Raw genomic sequence first — 19357 nt, forward strand, 5'->3', positions numbered from 1 at the left:
TGGTGAGACAGGCCGCTTACTTGCGGAACGCTTCAGAGAACACCTCTGGGCCGCCCGAACCAACCAACCCAATCACCCCGTGGCTCAACACTTTAACTCCCCCTCCCACTCCACCGAGGACATGCAGGTCCTTGGACTCCTCCACCGGCAGAACACAACTACACGACGGCTGGAGGAGGAGCGCCTCATCTTCCGCCTGGGAACCCTCCAACCACAAGGTATGAATTCAGATTTCTCCAGCTTCCTCATTTCCCCTCCCCCCACCTTGTCTCAGTCGGTTCCCTCAACTCAGCACCGCCCTCCTAACCTGCAATCCTCTTCCTGACCTCTCCGCCCCCACCCCACTCCGGCCTATCACCCTCACCTTGACCTCCTTCCACCTATCCCACCTCCATCGCCCCTCCCCCTAGTCCCTCCTCCCTACCTTTTATCTCAGCCGGCTTGGCTCTCTCTCTCTTATTCCTGATGAAGGGCTTATGCTCGAAACGTCGAATTCTCTATTCCTGAGATGCTGCCTAACCTGCTGTGCTTTGACCAGCAACACATTTGCAGCTGTATTAAATGCTGAGAAGCCTTGAGGGTCTGAATTGCTTACTCCAGCTCCGAGTTCTTTATGGTGATGTGGATTTTAAAAAGTGAATAGGAAAATTCCTTGGTGGACCAAGGGTCATAGAGTCAGAGAGATGTACAGCACAGAAACAGACCCTTCAGTTCAACTCATCCATGCTGACCAGATATCCGAACCGAATCTAGTCCCACCTGCCAACACCCAACCTGTATCCCTCCAAACCCTTCCTATTCATATACCCATCCTTTTAAATGTTGCAGTTGTACCAGCCTCCACCACTTCCTCTGGCAGCCCATTTCACACATGTACTACCCTCTGCCTGAAAAAGTTTTCACTTAGGTCTCTTATACCTTTCCCCTCTCACACTAAACTGATGCCTTGTAGTTCTGGACTCTTCCACCCCAGAGAAAAGACCTTGTCTATTTATCCTATCCATGTCCCTCATGATTTTATAAACCTCCATAATGTCACCCCTCAGCCTCTGATGCTCCAGGGAAAACAGCCCCAGCCTATTCAGCCTCTCCCTGTAGCTCAAATCCTCCAGCCCTGGCAACATCCTTGTAAATCTTTTCTGAACTCTTACAAGTTTCACAACAACTTTCCGATAGGAAGGAGACCAGAATTGCATGCAATATTCCAACAGTGGCCTAACCAATGTACTGTACAGCCGCAACATGACCTCCTAACTCCTGTACTTAGTATCTGTCCAATATAGGAAAGCAAATCAAATGCCTTTTTCACTATCCTATCTACCTGTGACTCTATATTCAAGAAGCTAAGAACCTGCATTCCGAGATCTCTTTGTTCAGCAACACTCCCTAAGACGTTACCATTAAGTGTATACGTCCTGCTAAGTTTGCTTTCCCAAAATGCAATACTTCACGTTTATCTAAATTAAACTCCATCTGCCACTTCTCAGCCCATTGGCCCATCTGGTCCACATCCTGTTGTAATCTGAGGTAACCTTCTTCATTGTCCACTACATGTCCAATTTTGGCATCATCTGCAAACTTACTAACTATACCTCTTATGCTCTTATCCAAATCATTTAGGTAAATGACAAAAAGTAGTGGACCCAGCACCAATTCTTGCGGCACACCACTGGTCATAGGCCTCCAGGCTGAAGAGCAACCATCCTCCATCACCCTCTGTCTTCTACATTCGAGCCAGTTCTATACCTAAATGTACAGTCTTCCAGCACCTCACCTGTGACTATCTATGATACAAATATCTCAGCAAAGGGCCCAGCACTCACTTCCCTAACTTCCCACAGAGTTTGAGGGGACACCTGATCAGGTCCTGGGGACTTGTCCACTCTTATGCATTTCAAGACATCCAGCACTTCCTTCTCTGTAATATGGACATTTTTCAAGATGTCTCCATCTATTTCTCTACATTTTATATCCTCCATGTCCTTCTCCACAGCAAACACTGATGCAAAATACTCGTTTAGTATCTCCCCCATCTCCTGCGGCTCCACACAAAGGCCGCCTTGCTGATCTTTGAGGGGCCCTATTCTGTCCCTAGTTACCCTTTAGTCCCTAATGTATTTGTAAAACCCCTTTGGATTCTCCTTAACTCTATTTGCCAAAGCTATCTCATGTCCCCTTTTTGGCCTCCTGATTTCTCTCTTAAGTATACTCCTACTGCCTTTATACTCTTCTAAGTTTTCACTTGATCTATCCTGTCTATACCTGACATATGCTTCCTTCTTAAGTCCAATCTCAAAACATAAAATGGGGAGATCTCAAAATATAAAATGCTGACAGCTGTAGAATTGATGAGGTATTCAAATAACAGTGAATCCAGATGAAAGTCGATTAGAAATCTTGATATTTGACTTTTGGGATCTTTCAATATTTTAGCCAAGAGAGAGGGATCATTGCAGCTAGTTCTGCTTTAGGATTTTTTTCCTAGCTTTTCAAGGGAGACACCAAGTCATGCTTTTCCCAGCTTGGAAGTCTTTCTTCAGCTGACATAGTTGGATATACTGAATTCACATCAATTCCAGACCAGAGACTGTTGCTAGACAATCTTCAGCATACAGCCTCTTGTAGGTTGTCCAGCATTTAACACCATGAAACACAGCTCTCATCTTTCTTAAACTTGCCTTTCTTCTACAAAGTTAGCTGAAGTTTTGTAAACAGCGGGTGAACCACCACACGTTTCAAACTTCTGACGTTTCAGTTCCAAGAGATTACTTGGCAAACACTCTTCAACCCAGAAATGGTTCAAAATCTTGTTCCGTCTTCCAGCTTCTTTCACATATTTTTAAGCAAATCACATTTCCAAAAATGTATGAGGAGAAAGTGAGGACTGCAGATGCTGGAGATCAGAGCTGAAAATGTGTTGCTGGAAAAGCGCAGCTGGTCAGGCTTGTTGATGAATTTGATTATCACACACCCAGATAAATACAGAGAGTATCACACACCCAGATAAATACAGAGAGTATCACACACACAGATAAATACAGAGAGTTATCACAGACCCAGATAAATACAGAGAGTATCACACACCCAGATAAATACAGAGAGTTATCACACACCCAGATAAATACAGAGAGAGTTATCACACACCCAGATAAATACAGAGAGTTATCACACACCCAGATAAATACAGAGAGTATCACACACCCAGATAAATACAGAGAGAGTTATCACACAACCAGATAAATACAGAGAGTTATCACAGACCCAGATAAATACAGAGAGTATCACACACCCAGATAAATACAGAGAGTTATCACACACCCAGATAAATAGAGAGTATCACACACCCAGATAAATACAGAGAGAGTTATCACACACCCAGATAAATACAGAGTTATCACAGACCCAGATAAATACAGAGAGTTATCACACACCCAGATAAATACAGAGAGTATCACAGACCCAGATAAATACAGAGAGAGTTATCACACACCCAGATAAATACAGAGAGTTATCACAGACCCAGATAAATACAGAGAGTATCACACACCCAGATAAATACAGAGAGTTATCACACACCCAGATAAATACAGAGAGTATCACACACCCAGATAAATACAGAGAGAGTTATCACACACCCAGATAAATACAGAGAGTTATCACAGACCCAGATAAATACAGAGAGTATCACACACTCAGATAAATACAGAGAGAGTTATCACACACCCAGATAAATACAGAGAGTATCACAGACCCAGATAAATACAGAGAGTATCACACACCCAGATATATACAGAGAGAGTTATCACAGACCCAGATAAATAGAGAGTTATCACAGACCCAGATAAATACAGAGTTATCACACACCCAGATAAATACAGAGAGTATCACACACCCAGATAAATACAGAGTATCTCACACCCAGATAAATACAGAGAGTTATCACACACCCAGATAAATACAGAGAGTATCACACACTCAGATAAATACAGAGAGAGTTATCACACACCCAGATAAATACAGAGAGTATCACAGACCCAGATAAATACAGAGAGTATCACACACCCAGATATATACAGAGAGAGTTATCACAGACCCAGATAAATAGAGAGTTATCACAGACCCAGATAAATACAGAGTTATCACACACCCAGATAAATACAGAGAGTATCACACACCCAGATAAATACAGAGTATCTCACACCCAGATAAATACAGAGAGTTATCACAAACCCAGATAAATACAGAGAGTATCACACACCCAGATAAATACAGAGAGTATCATACACCCAGATAAATACAGAGAGTATCACACATCCAGATAAATTTAGAGAGTATCACAGACCCAGATAAATACAGAGAGTATCACACACCCAGATAAATACAGAGAGTATCACACACCCAGATAAATACAGAGGGTATCACACACCCAGATAAATACAGAGAGTATCATACACCCAGATAAATACAGAGAGTATCACACACCCAGATAAATACAGAGAGTATCATACACCCAGATAAATACAGAAAGTATCAGACACTCTGTTAAATACAGAGAATATCACACACCTAGAGAAATTCAGAGAGTGTCACACACCTGGGTTGATACAAAGCATGCTGCACACTAGAAAATGTTGAAGATATCACACACTGGGACAAATATACAGAGTACTTTACATAAACGCTGGAAAATACAAAAGCTTTCATGCAGCCAGATAAAAAGTCTATTACACACATGGGCAAATGCAGATTACTACAAGTTCAGATTATTATTACTGGGAAACTTTGCTCTAAAATAGACAGAACCACATATCTTTAAGTTTGATCTGTATTTCTGTATAGTGTTAAGAATGGAAGACGCTTTTCTAGTTTCATTTTTGATATCTGCAGATAGCACTGGGTTGTCTGGAAATTACTTTATATAACTTTAAATAAAGTCTTTCCTCACAGGGCAACAGATCAGTTCTTTCGAAAACAATGATGAAAGAGGAAGAATATTCGGCTGTTGTCACGTACGAGGGTAAAGTGACAAATTCTTTTTTTTTGAAAGAGGGACTTCTGAAAGGTCTATCAATGTGTAGGATACTTTCAGAGAGAAGCAGGTCATTCAGAGAGAAAAGGTCTTTAAGATCAGCAGTACAGTTCAGAAGTCTCCAAAGCAACCAGGGCAGAATTAAAGAAGACCTAAATGGCTTTGGAGTTAGTAAGAGAAAATCTCCAGAAACAGGATGACTTAAGGTGTCAGAGAGGAAGGTATCTAACAAGGCTGTGAACGCAGAAATGTAAGGAACAAATGTTAAGAAGTGAGTGAGCTGTGTTATAGTTTGCTGAAGGTATACATTGAAGAAACATTAACAAAAGAAGATAGCACAGGGAGAACGGACAGGTTCGCTGTAAAAAAAGCCAAATACAGCTGTGCCAACTGAACAAAGAACTTTAATGTGGAAATGGGGGAGCATTCATAGAAGCTTGAGGATGGGGTGGCACAGTAGCTCAGTGGTTCGCACTGCTAGGGACCTGGGTTCAATTCCAGCCTCAGGTGACTGTCTGTGTAGAGTTTACACATTCTCCCCCTTTCTGTGTAGGTTTCCTCTGGGTGCTCTGGTTTCCTCCCACATTCTGAAGATAACTGGATCAGGTGAGTTAGCCATGCTAAATTGCCTGTAGTGTTAGGTGCATTAGTAGGGAGTAGGCGTGTGGGTGGACTACTCTTCATAGGGCTGGTATGAACTTGTTGGGCCAAAGGGCCTGTTTCCGTATTGTAGGGAATCTAATCTGTAAGGTTCCTATTGAGAGCGCAAGAAGCAAGCCATTATTTGATATTTATTATCAGACCATTTCAAATTGTTTTTATACAGTGTTTCTTTTCTTTTGCAGGAATAAATTTTGATTTTCTATTGGTAAAAGTACATTGATCTGTGACAGACTACCATGGGAAACAAAGTGTGAACATAAACCATACGATCTATCAGTTCAGAGTCACTTTCAGCTCGGATTATAACTAACCTTTTTGGGAAGAATGTTTGTCCATCTCTCCTTTGTACTCATACCCGACAGCAGACTGCAAGAGAGACCAACAAGACTGAGTTATGGAAGAAAAGAGTAATGAACACAAAGATGGATATCAAAATGACCACATGCACATGGGGTCGGTGATGTTGGTTAATCGGGCATCCCTTGGTCAGAGTGAATCTGCGTGTGCGCGGCTGACAGAATTCCTTTAAATGTATAATAATATCACACCATCCACACATGAACAGATGGCCCCACTGAGGTCATAATTCCAGAAGCAGGGAACACTTTTGCGAGTGGGATGGGGACAAAGGTCATGAAGCAGCAACAGCCATTGAATTGGGAAGCTCCTCATGGTGATGGGGGACACAGATGGTGGCTGTGGGCTCAATTTCGACTTTTTGGTGCCATTTGGTGGGGGGAGGGGGGGTGAGTGGGAGGTGAAGTGTGTAAGGAACACTGATGACACCAGGGACATTTCCCCCCCCCCCACCTCAGAGTGCCAGGATCTGGGAATAAAGATACTCTCCCACTGTTTGGAAAGCTGCTATGTTCATCACTCGGCTGTGAGGTAGCTCTGTAGGGTACAGTTTCTGCCTGTGCATTCCTTGCGTCCCCTGTGGGAACATCCCTGTAAAACACAGCCTTTTGAGAAATATTCTACAGGAGTCTTCATATTTACATAAACATATTTAGGAACAAAGATGAACAAGAAAAGGCAAATGACCTTCTTCCAGTGATCAACTCCACCCACCCCGATATCTGGCATCCCTTGTCCCCCTTAACCACATTTTTCCATATTCCTCATCTCCCACCTTACTCCGTATCCCTCATCACCTCCTATCCAACATCTCAATTCCCCTCATCCCCCTACCGACCATCCCAATATTCCACATCCCCATCCATTCTGTCCCACATGCCTCACTAACTCCCCCCTCACCTTCCCATATCCCTCGTGAACCCCAACTCATCCTTTCCTTCATCCCCTTTCTTCCCTCACCTTTGCCCCATATCACTCCTTGTCCCATCTTCTCCTTATATTCTTTAACTTTCCCTCTCTGTAAAAATACAAATATTTTTATATTTAAAAATACAATGTCCATTGAATTGAAATTTTGTCTGATAACAAACCTGTGAATTGCTTTGGAATATTTCACTATTTTAAAGCTGCTATATAAACAAATTCACTGTTGTTTTTATTCACTGTAAATGATCCCATCAAACAAAAAAAACAGGATAGTTACAGGCTGAGTAAGATACAGAGTATAATTCCATCTGAACTATTCAAACAATTCAGGCTGGGACAAACTGAGTTAGACACAGTAAAACTCCCTTTACACTGTCCCATCAAATACCCCCGGGACAGGTACAATCTCAGTTTAGATACATGGTATAAAGTTCACTCAGTGATGCTTCAATAATCATCAGAGCTGAAAATGTGTTGCTGGTTAAAGCACATGAGGTCAGGCAGCATCCAAGGAACAGGAAATTCGACATTTCGGGCCAGAGCCATTCATCAGGAATATTTCAATAATCATCATTAAACATTAGTTAAGGCCAGGTGACGTTCTATGTCTGGTTTCTATAGCCAGTGAATGCTGGTGGATGCATTGAGTAATAGCTGAGTCACTGACTGCTGCCAGAGACTGCAGACCTTTCTACTCCTGTGTGTGGACTGGAGGAGGTCCCTCAGGTTAAAAGGTCTCTGCCCCTCTACTCTGCTGTCACACCCACAGACTCACAGTCACTGGAGAGTTCCATTTTACCCTTACCTTGTCTGTCCGATCTCTCTGAACTCCATACTTCCCACCGAATCCCTTGGCTGCATCGGTCTGTGACGAATGCTTTTCAACATTTGCTACGTACTCATTTCCTAAGGCAGACTGGGGGAAGAGGAAATCCAAGAATGAGAGCATGCACACAAAATGCCCGTCATCCCCAGAGACAGCGTTCCATTGGCATTGTGTAACCCAGAGGTTACATTTGGGCTGAGTCCTGGTGAAACTATTGCCAATGTCGACAGTTAATGACGCCACTCAATCACTCCACACTCACACAGTTCCCCAGTCACTCCAGGCTCAGCCGTCACTCCCAGCTCCCCCATTGTTTCCTTCTCATCCAAAACATCATCTTAGGAGTGGTGGCAAGCAAACAGTATGCCTGCTATATTGTTCTGGGCATTCTCCCACTCCAGTGCAGTTCCTCTCCTGTTCTAGAAGGTTTCAGCTCATCTTTCTAAGACCCTGCCTCTTCTGTTACTGCAGCCTGCTGTTCTAGAACACTGTCTGCCTTTACTAGCATGCACCTTCTTCTGGTCCTGGCATACTGCTGCTCCTGCTCCAGATCATTCTGGAAACGGTTCAGTATGTGAAGTTTGTGATCCAGATTTCCATTCCTAGTAGCATTCAAGAAAATGTGGGAGCACAGACAAACTGGAATGATAAATTACCTTGTCCATTCGATCCTTCTGAATCCCAAACTTGCCACCATATCCGTACGATGCCTTTGCTCCTTCCTCCAGCTCTTTCTTCTTTATGGTCTCATGATCTTTTGAGACGTTTTGCCTCAGCTCATGGACACTGCCAAAATAAAAACCCAGGGGGTCATAGCTCAGGGTTGGAGCAGTGTTTTACAGGAATGTGCATTCACCGTATGAATCTACGTGCCCAAGGAGGGAGAGGACGAAGAGCGGTAGACCAGACCTACCTTATCCTACGGTCCAGTTGTAGAAGAAAACAAATCTAGGAAGTGCACCATTCTGAGTCCACCAGACAAGGACAGGACTTCATCCCTGTTTATCTGGGAGACACTTTAGTCCATGTCTCAGTTTTCCCAGCTTCATACCCTGAGGTAGCCTGAATTTTAAAGAGGGGTCTGGCAGTGAAACCTTTGTGTACCAGCAAGAAATGAAGAAAGCTGCAACACCCCCAACCCCTGCCAGCCAGCTGGACAGCAATACATCCCTGCTCCAGTCAGTCAGAGGAAACCAAGTGAACAGCAGCACAGTAAATTGCACTGGATGAATGTGAAAGATGTTCAGCTACATCACATTCGAACTGTGCACTCCCTCCCTTTCTGATTGCTCCCCCTCCCTTTGTTAAGGGATCACTCAGTATAAGGGTTTCAGTTATCAGGATGCCAATATCTTTATTCATGCTACTTCTCATTATCTCTTACACAGGACTCTGCAATTCGATACTGAAGGTCTTTCAATGCATTTCATTGCATCATCCCTCAACATAAACCTAACTGATCCATCACTGAAGTATTCAGTTGTTTCCTTAAATGCATCCAAATTCTCATGTCCGTCACTCTTCCTGCTAACTCCATTTTGCCGGGAATCTTCCCCCATACAAGGAAATCTTTAATGCGTGGCCCAAACCCAATCTTTACTCCCTGATCCTCTTGTTCTCCTGTCTCATCTTTCCCTCAGTTTTGGACGTGGTGATGTGCAAATGAAGCTGGAGAATGAGGTCCTTAGCTTCACTGAGAAGGGATTGGTGGGCTCCCTATTGGGTAAGTAGCTGTTTGTACAACATGATCGTTTGCCAGGTCACTTTACCAGAATCATCCGAGTACTCTGGGAATTGAGACATATGTGGGTTGGAGGTGGCAAGTTCATTCCCTGAAGCCCGTGGCCCACTTGCAAGATTTGAACCTGTTTGGTATTAAACTCTCTGCATTTTACTTTTGCCACCAAGTCTGAGGAGCCCAAACTAGTCCAGACTTCACTCAAAAGCTCTTTGCTCTGACCATAGTGGTCAGCTTCGCTGTTCGGCTGGGCATAGACTGTCGGGCGCAGAAACAGGCTGTCATCATGGGCAGGAACAATCTGGGTAAAGATGCTTCACACATGAGGAAATTGACAACTTAAATTAATCTAAAAATGCAGTTGAATGTTTACGCGGCATTTTATTTCCTCACGATGCACCAAGATATTTCACAGACTTTGAAAGGCTTTCGCGTTGTGTAAGCAAACATAGTAGCCAATAGGATTCAGCAAAGAACAATGAAGCAAATGGATGGGGAAACTAATTTTAATAATACTAGGAAAGGGATGAATGTTGGTCAGTAAAGCAGAAGAACTCATCTTAACTTCTCTAAATGCACTGTGGGTATACAAAACCCATCTTTGTAGGATTTCTCAGTTTAATATCCCAATCATAAGCCTTTTCATTTATTCTTCCCAAAGTTCCAGGTATCATTTCACCATTTGGAGCCCAGGTCCCACTGCCAGCCTCTGTAGAGAGGTGGATGTGACTTTACCACCAGAGGGCACTCTCAGGGGAGGACAGGCACAATCATCTTTCTCAACATTTCAATCAACTTCAGGAAATAAAGCTTTATTTTGTGGTTATTCACAAATCAAGAAGGGACTGCAATCTCTTCTTCTCGGTGAACAAACTTTGCAGCTGTTGAGGCCACCTCCAATCTGAGAGAGTCCGGAAACTTCTTGTCTCTGCACAGTTGTGATGTGCAGTCTTCAGATGCCCTAATTTGGTGATTGGCCTTTTGCAAGAGCAGCTTACGACATCCTTGTCTGTAGTCAATGCACCAGCAGCTTTGTCACCCCTCCTCCATTAAGGAAACCACAGAAATTACTAAAACAGGAAACTTGAAGAATAAGAACAAGAATATAAGCGACAGGCTGAGGACAATGACCTCCTCAATTTTAGGACTGAGCTATTGACAATTGACTTGCCTTCCCATCCAGTGCTGCTAAATTCTGCTTTGCACTGTCCAGAAACTCCTATGTGTTAAACTCATTACTTTAACAGAAACAGAGGTTGCTGGAAAAGCTCAGCAGGTCTGGCAGCATCTGTGAAGACAAATCAGAGTTAATGTTTCGGGTTCGGTGATCCTTCTTCAGGACAGTGGATAAAGGGATCCAGTGGCACTACTTTCAGAAAGAACGAGGGTGGCGGGAGGGCTCTCCATTTGGTCATTATCATGTTGCTGTTTGCTGTGTGCAAGCTGGCTGTCACATTTGCTGTTTTATTATGACTACACTGTACTTCATTGTCAGTAAAGTGCATCATCTGATGGTCATGAATGGTTTTACATAAATGCAAGTTTTTCTTCATGTAACAGCACCTCTCTTCCCTCTGGCCTTGACCACTGAGGAACACCACATGCTCCATTGTCCCTGGCTCTGAATTCTGCAATTTTCTAATACAATTGTGTGGGTGTTGAAGGCCCCTACTGGCAGTAGGACCATGCCCAAGTAGTCCCTCCACTGTTCTGCTGCAATATTTCCCTGTTGTTATTAAATCAGGGCGTATCCCACATTTGCAGTCCCTCCCAATACTTACTTGATGTGCTGGGGCCGGCCTGACCCTGTGACAGTCTTTGCTCCCCATCGCTGCTCCTGCTCTGAAATGTCGTTCTGAAACAAGAGAAATTGGAACCATATCAATCGGAATATTCCGCATGGGCAGGACATTATTTCAGTCTCACAGTAGAGGGCTAAAAACACAGCAAAATACTGCCGATCCAAGAAATCTGAAGTGAAAACAGAATATGATGGAGAAACTAGAGACATCCCACACTCAAAACATTCCTCTTGCCTCAGATGCTGCCAGACCTGCATAGTTTCACCAGCATTTCCCATTTTTATTTGGTACGGGTTCAAACCTGTTCCAGGCAGTGTCGGAGCTGGATTTCCAGCACAGAATTCTGGATTAACACTGAAACAGGCTTCATCTGGATGGCAGCACTGAAACAGAACTGCCACTATTGGAGAGACTGTACTGATAGAGCTCCACACTACCTCTGACAGTATTCAGAGAGCACTGTACTGTTGGAGAGACAGTACTGATAGAGTTCCACACTGTCAGGGGCAGGACTGAGGGAGTACTGCACTGTTGGAGAGTAAATATTGTTGTAGTTTTGTGTTTATTGGCACAATTGTACCAATTTCACACGTGGATTGGTAAATGCACTGAAATCTTTCTATTTGAAGACCATGTTCACGAAGCAGATTTTTTCCCAAGTTCAGCAAATGTTGGTCCAAGGAAAGTAGTTTTAATCCGTCATATCATTTGCGACAACATTAGCTGTTGTTCACATGCTCCGTACCCTGGTTACTTGCACATTAGTATGTTTCATCTTAAAGTGATTTCACAACAAATATTGAGAGATGGTAAACAGAGAGGAAAAAGGAGGAGGAAGGGTTTTAGTAATGAGAGAGCACTGTCCGAGAGTGGTGTAAAAGGATTACAACAGAGTTGGAAAGGAAGTATTGAGGTGTCAGTGCGAGGTCAGAAGAGTCAATCTACATATATTACACCAGTGTCGTGTCTCTCTTCCTTGAACTGAAGACGTTTCAGAGTTCTCATAGCGTACTGGAAATGTTTCATCTTCCCCCACCATTGGCCTCTAATCCTATTGTTGTCGGGTTGAAGTTCCATCACTCTGTCCTTTCGGGTTTTGTGTTATATAGCTGTTGGGACAGTATGCGGTAAATATTCTTTGCACCATTTGGTTAGGCAAGTTCAGCTAAGGTTTCTACTCAGTGATCCTGCAAGAAACTGAGTGTCTGCTTCCTGATCAAGCTCAGCAATGATGTCTCACATGATGCCTAATCTAGCAACACACATAGGAGTAGTCTATTCAGTCCATCGTGTCCATGTCACTATTCAACATGACCATAGATGCTCCTCCATCTCAGTGCCATACTCCATCTTACACCCCATATACCTTGACACCTTTACTCTCTAGAAATATATTTATTCCTTAATTATATTCAGTGACTGGCCCTCCACAGCATTCTACAGCAGACAAGTCCACAGGGTTACTATCTTCCAAGTGAAGAGATTTCTTCTCATCTCAGTCTGAATTGGCCCAGCAGATATTCTGAGATTGTGATCCCCCCTGTTCTGGACCTCCATATCAGGGGATCCCTGTAACCAGACTATCCAGCCCTATTGGACCTTTACATGTTTCAATCAGATCATCTTTCATTCTTGTAAACTCCAATGAACACAGGGCCAGTCGGCCCAACTCCCAATAAACCTGCCATCCCAGGAATTATGCTGGTGAACCTTTGCACTACTCCTTCTATGACAAATGTATCTTTTCAAAAATAAAGGGGCCAAACCTGCACTCAACCTCCTGATGTAGTCTCACCAAGGCTCTGTACAGCTTCAGTGCGATTTATACTCAAATCCTCTCACAATGAAGGGGGACAAACTACAAGCCTTCCTAACAGCTTGCTGCACCCGTTTGCTTACTTTCAATGGCCAATGTACAAGACAAAATTTGTACATTAACATTTCCCAATTTATCATCATTTAACTTCCATCTCCCCAGACTGTTTCCCCTTTAAAAATAAACAACTTCAAATGAGGCACATCACCTTTCACCAGCTAATATTTACCCACTCATTCATTTTGTCTGAACTGGCCTGAGGCCACTTTACATCTTCTTGTCCACTCACAATCCTAAGTATTTCTGTGTTGTCAGAACTCTTGGGAAATATTGCTTTTTATGCTTCTGTCGCCTAAATTGTTCATATATTGTCAATCACTCTGGAAATAATCCATTCATTCTTAATTCTTTTCCTGCCTGGCAACCAATTCTCCATCCATGGTACAATCCACAATCCATCATCTGATTCACAATCCACGATCCAATTCATAATCCACAATCCAATTCACAAGCTATCATTAAATTCACAATCCAAGATCCAATTCCCAATTCATGATCTAATTCACAATCCACGATCCAGTTCATAATCCACAATTCAATTCACAATCCATCATCTTGCAATTCTGGTCTCCTTCTTATGGGAAGGTTGTTGTGAAACTTGAAAGGGTTCAGAAAAGATTTACAACGATGTTGCCAAGGATGGAGGGTTTGAGATATAGGGAGAGGCTGATTGGCCAGGGCTGTTTTCCCTGGAGCGTCAGAGGCTGAGGGGTGACCTTATAGAGATTTATAAAATCATGAGGGGCGTGCTTAGGATAAATAGACAAGGTCTTTTCCCTGGGGTGGTGGAGTCCAGAATTAGAGGGCATAGGTCTCGAATGAGAAGAGAAAAATTGAAAATGGATCTGAGGGGCAGTTTTTTAACGCAGAGGGGGCGTGTTTATGAAATGAGCTGCAGAGGAAGTGGTGGAGGCTGATACAAGTACAGCATTTAAAAAGTATCTGGATGGGTGCATGAATAGGAAGGGTTGAGAGGGATATGGGCCAAGTGCTGGCAAATAGGTTGGGATATCTAGTCAGCATGGACGAGTTGGACCAATGGGTCTGTTTCTGTGCTGTACATATCTCAAACCCTATCTAACTCTCAATCCGTGTTCTAGTTTTCGATCTACACAATTCCAGGCTCAGACAAGAAAGACCCGTTGAGTATAGCACAGGATTTAACTGGCACCATTTGAACAGCCCCAGGAAGAAGGAAACAAAGTAGACAGTAGGTTTCAGGATTGAGATGTTACAATTCCATTGACATTATTCATTGTACTGTAACCACTACAATCTGAAAAGTGTGGGACCAGGTCATTTCTGGATTTTGGAATTTCTCGACTGTATTAAGAACAGAAATGTTCAGCAGCTTTTCATTTCCTGTCATCAGCAGAAAGGACAAACAAGAAAAAGAAATTTCAAATGATATCAAGATTTCACCTCTTTTTTATTCAAATTCCCACCACCAGGAAGATAGGAAAACACCCGAGTGGTCTGTGACAAGCAGTGCCCTTCACATCAAAGGGTAATGCTGTGTGATCAAACAGTGAAGGGGAGGGAATCCCCTGTTTTTATTTCTTTCTCTTTTTCTTTTTCTGCGGAAGTGCTTATTTTTTCCCCAGCACCCATGGAGTGTGTAGGTGTGAGACACAGTGAGAGACACAAAGTGCATGAATCTTTATTCAATTTCCACCACCAGGAAGATAGGAAAACACCCGGGTGGCCAGTGACAAGCAGTGCCCTTCACATCAAAGGGCAATGCTGTGCGATCAAACAGTGAAGGGAGAGATCAAGATTTCATTCTTCAGGGAAAAGACTGCTCATTGGTTGGTAAATTGACTCTGATTGGCTGAGCTGTTGCCATGGCAAAAGCATCATGAACTACAGATTCCTTAGAGAATGATGTTAGAGTGCCTAACCTTTAATGTGAGATTTGTAAAACAGTATTGTCAATATTTACCTGTCACCAAACATGGAGATAAAATATTATACAGCAGTGATAAAATTATTTTATTTACCCAAATACTGCATCTTCCATTTTTCAGCTCCCAATGTGCTATACCAAAATAAGTTTGTGAGTTGCTTGGATCTATTTAAAAACATTCTGGATGCTCCCATGTTTCCAAACCATTGACTTGCTGATTGGGGATGTTGCAGTGTATCTGCAGAGTTTTACCCTAGCAGGAAAGTGAAAGGACAGTACTTCTCCCACTGCACGAACCAGTTCCCATGATAGACAACAACTGCTGAGTCAAAACACATGGTGCTGGAAAAGTACAGCCGGCCAGGCAGCATCTGAGGAGCAGGAGAATCAATGTTTTGAGCAGAAACTCTTCATCAGGAAGAACTTCTGCACTGCCCTATCAAATCCTCAGCACTGAACTGATTGTGTGCATTGATTCCACAGCTCAGAAAAGTTCATAGAACATAGAACATAGAACAATACAGCACAGAACAGGCCCTTCGGCCCATGATGTTGTGCCGAATATTTATCCTAGATTAAGCACCCATCCATGCACCTATCCAATTGCCGCTTAAAGGTCGCCATTGATTCTGACTCTACCACTCCCACGGGCAGCGCATTCCATGCCCCCACCACTCTCTGGGTAAAGAACCCACCCCTGACATCTCCCCTATACCTTCCACCCTTCACCTTAAATTTATGTCCCCTTGTAATACTCTGTTGTACCCGGGGAAAAAGTTTCTGACTGTCTATCTATTCCTCTGATCATCTTATAAACCTCTATCAAGTCACCCCTCATCCTTCGCCTTCCAACGAGAAAAGGCCGAGAACTCTCAATCTATCCTCGTACGACCTATTCTCCATTCCAGGCAACATCCTGGTAAATCTTCTCTGCACCCTCTCCAAAGCTTCCACATCTTTCCTAAAGTGAGGCGACCAGAACTGCACACAGTACTCCAAATGTGGCCTAACCAAAGTCCTGTACAGCTGCAACATCACTTCACGACTCTTGAATTCAATCCCTCTGCTAATGAACGCATCCGATGGACAATTCTGTTTTCCACAATAGATGTGCTTTTTATCCATCCCAACTGAACAAATATTAGAAGAGGTAATGATCACATTACGTGGGCTCTGTCAGAACACACCTTGATTATTGTTTTCAGTTCTTTTTCCTAGAAAAGCAGAGAGCTGTTCAGGTACTTGGGAGAGGGCAGAGAGGAGGAACCAGGAGGGAATGAGAAAATACTGGAGCCACTGGGCTTCTCAAACAGGAAGGCAAGTGTTGAAAAGGTATTCTTACTGGAATGGTCAACCTGAAATTCTAGTTTAAGAGTAACTTCGTGAAAGCAAATGGACAAAGATTGAACCTGACACCAGTTAAACTCAGGGGACTGATTGTTCTTTGTTGGATGTGTGATCCACATTTGTGATGGACTCCCAGAGAAAGAAGTGGAACCAAAAGTTGTGAATTATATAAAAACTTCGTTTTAATTCATTTACAGGATGTGGGTATCGCTGGCTAGGCCTGCATTTATTGCGCATCCCTAATTACCCAGAAGGCAGTTGAGAGTCAACCATATTGCTGTGGGTCTAGAGTCACGTGTAGGCCAGTCCAGGTAAGGGTGGCGGTTTCCATCCCTAAAGGACATGAGTGAACAAGATGGGATTTTCCTGACAATTGACAGTGTTCATCATTCGACTTCTAATTCCTGAATTTTATTGAATTCAAACTCCACAGTCTACCATGGTGGGATTTGAACCCAGGTCCTCAGAACATTACCTGGGTCTCCAGATCACTAGTCTAACAGTAATATCATCACATCAGAGTTGGAGGGGAGACAGACGGAGAAAAGGGAAGGGGAAGAGGGTGAGATGAGAGGAGAAAAATAGGAGGAAAGAGCAGTTGAGAAAGGCAGAAAGTGAGAGGCAAGAGGAAAGGGTTGAGAGATGTGGGAAGTGGGTTGGGGAAGGAAGGTAAGGCGGCATGAAGGAAGAGTGGGAATGGAAGGGGAGGAAGTGAACAGAAGGAGAGGCAATTGAGGGGAAGTGGGGGGGGAGGAGCAGGAAATGAATGAGGAGAGGGAGACAAAGCAGAGAAGGTATCAAGGAAAATTAAAATTTACAAGAGCAGAAAGAGAGAGAAGAGGCAAAGGGGGATGGGAATAGAATGAGCTGAAATGAATGGTATCAGTATGGTCTGCTGCTCTCTCCTGGGCTTTGGTTTAGTAAAGCAGAAGATGGGGTAGTGCAGTTAAGGAGAAGGCAAACTGATCACAGCAGGAACACTGGCTAGAAGGGGAAGTTCAAGTTGACCACACTTCCTGTTTTTCAGCTGATGGTCCATAGTTTAAGATCAGCATTGTTGCCTGCCAATGATGTCTGTGTTATATTCTTCACGTTAGCATCATAAATTACAAAAATATTCCAAAAATAAGTTTTAAATAACAGAATTGTTAAGGCTGCATTGATCTCAAACTAAGTGGAGGTTATGATCATGTGATGGGTATGCCTCTGTGCAAATAATCTCGGAAATCTGAAGCTTAAATCCCTGAGAACTTGAATTCAGTTTTTTTGTTAAAAAAAACAAACGAGTAAAAATCACATCAGTAAGACTGACCAGTGGAGCTATCTGATTACCTTAGATATCCAACCTATCAACTTTATCAACATCCTGCTATGTGTTGAAGACTGTGCTCCAGAATTCGACCTGCCTCCTAGCCACACTGCTGTAAGGAAAGGCTCCAGGATTTCAACCACTCAACACAGTCACACACTCAATCTATACACAATGACACACATGCATATACTGTCAACCTACACAACTCACATCCTATACATGCATTCAAACACTCAACCTATACATGGACACTCAACCCACACAAATACACATACCCATGATCTCAACCCAAACACACACACTCAACACACACACACACACACACACACCCTCACAGACAGACACACACACACACACAGTCAACTCACACACAGACACAGAGAGACACACACACTAGTAAATAGACAGGGACATAAAGAAAATGAAAGGTGCACTATCAGAGAGACGAATAAGTCATGAAATTGCCAATGACACCCACACTCCACACTCCAGCTCAACATTTTCCCTCTTCTTATGCATGGGGTGAACAGACTTTCCACCGGACCATTTTGTTGTTTTCTATCTTTCCCAGTTTACTTTCCAAATGTTACCAGCTCCCCACCATTGAAGGTGTTAGTTCCTTACAGGGAACATAGCTCTCCAGATATCCAGTGTCCTGCTTTGTGATCTTTTACAATGTATGAGCCAAAGAATTCAGTGCAGGAAGACTCTTCCATCAGACAGAGCCACATGCTCACTCCTGTCCTTATCCCAACCTACATCCAAAGACAAGAGCTTCCAGCAGGGGGAGAAACAAAGGAGCAAGAATTTTCCTGAGTGCAGGGAAGACTAATGGCATTATGGCGATAAGTGGAACTAACCCAACAATCACCAACGATTCAACGTGGCTTCCTCTTTGTCTGTAACTCAGCTTCAGATTGAATAATTAACTGCCCTGCCAGTTGCGCTTTTCCAGCAACACATTTTCAGCTCTGATCTCCAGCATCTGCAGACCTCACTTTCTCCTCCCTGCTGAAGTGAAGCCCAGCTCAGACCGAGAAAAGGAAGAAGTCATTCTATTACAACTTTATATAAAGACTGACTTTCAAAGTTTGTCATTGAATCCTCCAGGTTTGAGTGAGACTACCTGGACTGATATAGGACCAAATCAGTCACCAGAGTCATACTCCATGACTTTATTAACTGCTATAGACCTACATCACTCCAGATATTCTCATTCAAACCTGGAGGGTTCAATGATGGAACATTGAAATTCAGGTATACAGAGAATAGAGGACAAGGCCATTCAGTGTGGCAATTTCATTTCCGGGGAATTTTCTAGACCGCTTTAAAGTTCGGAATTTATTGAAACAAAAATGGATTACTCACAACGAAGTCAGGATCTGTTTCCCAATCATCCCCATCCTTCTCCACTTCCACTTTGACGTTATGGCCCACTGCAGATTTCCACATTCCTGAGAGCCAAAAGGAAAAGGTTTTAGTAAACAAACCAGCAATAACGTTCTCCCCGTGTCTGCGTGGGTTTCCTCCGGGTGCTCCGGTTTCCTCCCACAAACCAAAGATGTGCGGGTCAG

The 19357-nt window shown here is 43.2% G+C and overlaps 1 protein-coding gene across 1 annotated transcript in view; it reads right to left on the reverse strand.

Moving 5' to 3' along the window:
- Positions 1-19357, reverse strand: part of LOC132826691 (hematopoietic lineage cell-specific protein-like) — a 65764-nt gene that overhangs the window by 29541 nt on the left and 16866 nt on the right. The window contains exons 2-6 of the mRNA XM_060842761.1: positions 19152-19237; positions 11322-11395; positions 8459-8588; positions 7782-7892; positions 6004-6058 (exon numbers count right to left, since the gene is read on the reverse strand). Of these exons, the coding sequence (XP_060698744.1) occupies positions 6004-6058; positions 7782-7892; positions 8459-8588; positions 11322-11395; positions 19152-19235 (454 nt within the window). The 5' untranslated portion in view covers positions 19236-19237. The remainder of the gene's footprint in view (positions 1-6003; positions 6059-7781; positions 7893-8458; positions 8589-11321; positions 11396-19151; positions 19238-19357) is intronic.

This window comes from Hemiscyllium ocellatum, chromosome 23, assembly GCF_020745735.1.
Source record: "Hemiscyllium ocellatum isolate sHemOce1 chromosome 23, sHemOce1.pat.X.cur, whole genome shotgun sequence".
Classification (NCBI taxonomy): Eukaryota; Metazoa; Chordata; class Chondrichthyes; order Orectolobiformes; family Hemiscylliidae; genus Hemiscyllium; species Hemiscyllium ocellatum.